The sequence below is a fragment of the Lactuca saligna genome, chromosome 1 (genome assembly GCF_052625555.1).
Source record: "Lactuca saligna cultivar CGN05327 chromosome 1, ASM5262555v1, whole genome shotgun sequence".
NCBI classification, from domain to species: Eukaryota; Viridiplantae; Streptophyta; class Magnoliopsida; order Asterales; family Asteraceae; genus Lactuca; species Lactuca saligna.
The window spans coordinates 34,776,585-34,782,500 of NC_136417.1; the positions used below are offsets into that span (position 1 = coordinate 34,776,585).

Genomic DNA, 5,916 nt, shown 5'->3' on the forward strand with positions numbered 1-5,916 from the left:
TTGGCAGAAATTACATTTGTATAATCAGCAACGAATAAAAGTACATATGGGATCTTGAATTGGAGACATGAATTTATCAAATATAATAACCTTATAACTAGATTAGGAACTTGAAGAACATTTTTAGAATCGTTATGTACAAATTCAGAATCAAACTTTAAGGGCAATTTGGGTGAGTTGTTATTAACTAAAACTATCTTAATAATGGGAGGGGCATTTTAGGCATTTTAAAAGATTTAAAAACAAAAAATATAGTTATTTTAATTACACAAATCGTGATACAGGTAAATTGTTGTCTAACTGATCTTGATTTATAGAATAGACAATGTTAACATTTCTTTAAGTGAGTTTTTAGTAAATAGCTTTTTTAAATACATAGATAATGTAAATTCTACATTTGATTGATTAAATACTATCTTGATAGTGGAGGGGCAATTTAGGCATTGTATAATATATACGTTTCAAATTGAACGATCCATGATATAAGTGTAAAAATAAAGTTATTTTGGCAGAAATTACATTGTTATAATCAGGAACGAATAAAAGTACATATAGGATCTTGAATTGGAGACATGAATTTATCAAGTATAATAACCTTAAAACTAAATTAGAAACTTGAAGAACATTTTTAGAAACGTAATGTACAAATTCAAAATCAAACTTTAAGGGCAATTTGGGTGAGTTATTAGTAAGTAAGACTATTATAAGATTGGGAGGGGCATTTTAGGCATTTTAAAAGATTTAAAAACAATAATATAGTGGATTGGAAATTTAGGCATTGTATAATATTACGTTTTTGATTGATACAGGTAAATTGCTTTTAAACTGAATTTGATTGATAGAATAGATAATATTAACATGTGTTTAAGTGAGTTATTAGTAAATAAGTTTGTTAAATACAAAGATAATGTAAATTCTACAATTTATTGATTAAACACTATCTTGATAGTGGACGGGCAATTTAGACATTGTATAATATTTACGTTTCAATATAAGTTTTAATCCATGAAACAGTAAAAAAGAAAGTACATTTCTATTTAACTGATTTTGATCGATAGGAATACAAAATCTTATCATTTGTTTATGTGATTTATAGGTAAATAACTTAGTTAATTACAGTTAGAAATACAAAATATTATCATCAAAGGATTTTTTTTGGTGATGTTCAATAACAAATACCTAATATTACTTAATGTTTATATTTGATGTTTAATATCATGATACTTTTATTTTTGTCTATTAACAAATAAATGATAGTATATTGCTATTTATTGTATTAATACCTAGATTAATTTTTACTCCTTAATGAATACTTTCGAATGAAGAATAAAGTCATAATAAGATGTTATATTATCAAATATTGAATAAATAATAGTCATTTGGGAGATAAAACCAATGTTGTATCAAATCAGTTCTACCAAAATCAAAATAACATAGTGAAGGACATTATAGGAATGACAAAAATAACACAATGTATACTCAAGAAATAAATATAAAAACCATCAAATCCTAAACAAAAACCATTCAAAACCAATCCACCAAACAAAAACCATCAAATCCCAAACAAAAACAATTCAAAACCATGAAGTAAGATTGTTTGTAAAAGTAAAATACATTTACTTTTCTTTCTTTGGGACCAATAGAGGCATTGGTTGTTCATCCGGTGGTGACAATCGAGCAGACTTAGATGTTGACAAATTCTCCATTTCATCAATATCTATGCATGTAGCAAGGTTTCTTTTCAACTCAGTTGGTGTAAAAATCAACTTTGTATGATTTGTTGCAGTTGAGTTGTCCCTAGCACAAGGTGTTAAATTGTCACCTGTCTATGAAAAAGAATCCTATAAAAAGATTTAGTTAGTTGTTATACATTAAAACATAATACTTCAGAATTATAATTTAAAAAGTACAACCTTGACAACTTTGGTCTCTTGGGAACCAATATCTGAAGAACCAATCATGAATGAATCCGAATTAGTAGGCTGCATCATGAGATCAAAAAGAAATTGCTATTGAGTCAGATATTGTTGGGTCAAAGTGGTAAAAACTAAATATAATTATTGAAAAAAACCCGAGGAACAATATTCTTTTTTTTTTCCAGTTCATCAATTATGTCTGTATTATTGGTTAATCTTGATATCCCATAAATATTACTTTTATAAGTCACATTGTAGCTTGAGATATCAATCTTAATTGCCAACTTTTTCTCCACCACAACTTTCAACTCCATTGGATACAAATCCAAATTGATGCCAAGCTAAAATATAAAAAATAATTGTTAGAAAATTTGTGTATAAATATATAATTGTATAACATAAAGAAGTAATTTAGAACTATAAAATAATACCTTGTTGTTTTTATCATACAACTCTTTAGCAGTATAATTAAACAACTTCTTTGCTTCTTGATCAAATAAGGTTAAAGTCAAGGTCCTTGTGTTGTCTTGAACCGAAGTGGAATTTTAAATCTAAATAAAGTATAAAATCATATTATATTAGACAATTATGATAAACATATATTGTTTTTATATAAAATAAATATGTAATACCTTGGAATAACCGAAATTTTGATGGTTTTGCATTTAGGATTAGCACATTCATAAGTAACGAATTCGGCCACTTCATAAGAACCATCAACCTTATCAGTAGAAGTAGAAGACTCTTTTTGTTTTGCTGACTTTTTGCAGTTGCTACAAGCAAGGTAATACCAACGTATGTTTTGACGTATTCCCTTAACAATATCAACAATAACGACCGTTTTTTCCTGGAAAATTAAATAATGTTTAATGTTAAGAAAATGTTAGTTTATGCCAGTGTATGTTACTTTTGTTATAACAATATATTATGTTTGTTTCTTAAACTTTTAAAATTTATAAATAAAACTGCACTAAAGTAAAAATTATAAAAATAACGTAAAGTACCTCCAAAGGTTCAAACAAATCATCAATGTTAGAAAACACATTATTTTTCAGAAAGTCATCATGTTACGTGACTTGTTTTGATGCCATCATTTTGATTCCACTTGATGAAAGTTGTCCATTTTCAGAAACCAATCTGTTCATTTATAACAAAGAAAGGAATTAAATTTATTATAATATGAAAAAATTGAATGTGAAAATACAAAGGAAATTATAAATGAAAATACTTGTTCTTGTAGCTTGTAATTTCATCCATATCATTGTTTATGAACAACCTACTAACATTAAAGTAGGTGGATGAAAAAGGACAACCTGCAAAAAATATAATTTATTATTTAACTATATACAAAATTTTATTAAATGGTTGTGAAAACTTACAAACCATTAATAAAATTCACTCTGGTAAACTGAACAATAACAACTACTGGAGCAAGGCTGTTATTGTTAGCAAGAAAATCTTGCATGTAGTATGCATTATGACCCCACAAAGTTACCTTAAGCTTAATATCCCTGGAAAAATAAACAAATATTGTAGATAATATATTTGAAAGTATATTATTTGTTTGTAATAATGGTGAATACTCTATATCTTGAAGATGCAAGAGCATCTTGTGTTTTGATTTATCTTGTTCCGAGGTATCCATACGCCTATATTCAAAAATGTGTCCAATAATATCTACAAAAGCAACAAAATATAATATTAAGTTAATAAGAATTATCAATTTGTAATAAAATGAAAGAAAATAAGATGTTACATAACAAAACTTAATATGAAAAGAACCAACCAAAAGAGTCTGACTCTAGGATGTTGTTAGAAACAATTGTATTGAAGTCAATAAAAACAAAGTCATGTGCAAAACCAGAAAAGTTTTCACAATACTTCACAGTTGTATCTTGATTAAAAGTAAGTTTTTTGTCTGGATCAACAAAACTAAAGTTTGAAGTATTTGGTGCGGCAATAGGTTTCCTGATGTATAATGAACTATCATCTTTTAAATAGCAGTGGAATTTAGGAAACCATTTCTTCAGACAAGATGCATGAATTTTCCTTCCCTAAAAAAATTGAATAACAAACATTTAAATATAATTGCTTACATGTAACACTCAAAATTTAAGCCAAATTTAAATTTTTAAAAACATGTCAAATTCATCAAAACATTACAACTTTGTTTTCAAAATACATTTATATCAAAGTTTTCCCCAGAAACATAACACAATAAGAGGAGCTGTACGATCAAGTCTTAGCCTTGTCGCGATCCCCTGAGGTACCTGAAACAATAAACTGAAACTGTAAGCCCGAGAGCTTAGTGAGTTACCCCCAAAATACCGATACACATACAGTTCACGTAGCAATATCAACATTAGCATATCATATCAATCAAAACAGAACAGAACAACATGCACTGGGTCCACAACTTTACAAGCTGGACTACCCCTGGGCCCTCAGTACAAGTCTGGAATGCCTACCGGGCCCTCAGCTCGTATCTGGAATGCCATCGAGCCCTCAGTATGAGTCTGGAATGCCTACCGGGCCCTCAGCTCGTATCTGGAATGCTCTCGAGTCCTCAGTATGAGTCTGGAATGCCTACCGGGCCCTCAGCTCATATCTGACTCTCGGGTTTGTTGGCTACCGCATGGAGCAGTACATCCTCAACCCACCCCTCATAACATGTCGACATGTAACAGATAAATGCACGTACAGGCAATCAATCAGTATCACAGACAATCCTATAGATCTACCCGACTTGCATACCAACTGGCATACATTACTAACTCAACTCAACATATCCATGACTACTAGCATATCAAATCCAATGGGCCGGCCTTGGTGCCTTAGACCCCTTAGTATAGTGAGGATAACTCACCTCGCAACTGTCATCGGAAATAAGAAAGCTCAACTCCCGGGTCCAACATGAACTTCACCACCTAAAAGTACCACACAACCTTTTTCATAAATCTCCCAATCCCAGGGACCCGCAAAATTCAATTGGTCAACCCCTTGGTCCAATTCAAAGTCTACAGTCAGAGTCAACAGTCCATGTTGACTCGACTCGCCGAGTGCAGGTCCCCGACTTGCTGAGTTTTCTAACACTCGCCGAGTTCAAGGCAATCTTCAACGAACTCGCCGAGTTGTTCATCAAACTCGCCGAGTTTATGGCCATCTTCAACGGACTCGCTGAGTCCCTTAATCAACTCGCCGAGTCCATGCAGATCTTAATCCATGCAACTGCTTTTTAAGCCATGGCAAGGCCCCAAATTACAGATCCAAGCTCCTAAGGCACGTTTATTACGTAAAGTTGCAATCTTTACGTACATGCAAGGCTCTAAAGGCCCAAAATGATCAATCTAAGCTCTTTAATGGAGTTTTACACCTTGGGAGAGTCTCAACCTTGCACAATTTGGGAACTTTATGGATCTAGAGGTCAAGGGAAGTCCAGATCTGAAGTTATAACTTCAGATCCTAGCTTAAACATGGAGAGTCCTTCATAGCACCCATCCAAGGGAGGTTCAAAGTGAAAAGAGCCTAAGGGAATAGCTTATTACCTTCCAGAGAGTGATGTTTGATGCAATCCCTTAGCTTTTCCCGAGTTCCTAGCCTTGCTTTTCCTTTTTTCTTCAATTGCTTCCTTCCAAAGTCACTCCTTCAAGCTTGGACACCAAAAACACACACACACACACACGTTTTAGGGTTTAAGAGAGAGACAAGAGGCATAAGGGGAGGCTGGTGGAGGCCAATGATCCTTTAAATAGGGTGTAAAACCCCAGAATTTAGGGTTTCATATGCCAGCTCCTACTCGCCGAGTCCCTTGGTGGACTTGCCGAGTAGGTCACTAAACACGCGTTCCAATCCCACTTCTACTCGGTGAGTAGGGCAACCAACTCGCCGAGTAGGACATAATACCAATTATTCTTTAATTAAATTTATATCTGGAATCGGGACGTTACACTACAAATGTGAATAAATTTTTATAACAATAATAATTGAATATATGCATTTT

General features: G+C 32.2%; 1 protein-coding gene across 1 annotated transcript in view; it reads right to left on the reverse strand.

Annotated features, from left to right (window-relative positions):
* Window positions 1-1,616: 1,616 nt before the first annotated feature.
* Window positions 1,617-5,916, reverse strand: part of LOC145004727 (uncharacterized) — a 4,325-nt gene continuing 25 nt past the window's right edge. The window contains exons 2-12 of the mRNA XM_078963711.1: window positions 3,703-3,970; window positions 3,500-3,593; window positions 3,300-3,427; window positions 3,145-3,229; window positions 2,988-3,053; window positions 2,883-2,886; window positions 2,549-2,763; window positions 2,348-2,432; window positions 2,072-2,257; window positions 1,914-1,982; window positions 1,617-1,826 (exon numbers count right to left, since the gene is read on the reverse strand). Coding sequence (XP_078819837.1) covers window positions 1,617-1,826; window positions 1,914-1,982; window positions 2,072-2,257; window positions 2,348-2,432; window positions 2,549-2,763; window positions 2,883-2,886; window positions 2,988-3,053; window positions 3,145-3,229; window positions 3,300-3,427; window positions 3,500-3,593; window positions 3,703-3,970 — 1,410 coding nt within the window. The remainder of the gene's footprint in view (window positions 1,827-1,913; window positions 1,983-2,071; window positions 2,258-2,347; window positions 2,433-2,548; window positions 2,764-2,882; window positions 2,887-2,987; window positions 3,054-3,144; window positions 3,230-3,299; window positions 3,428-3,499; window positions 3,594-3,702; window positions 3,971-5,916) is intronic.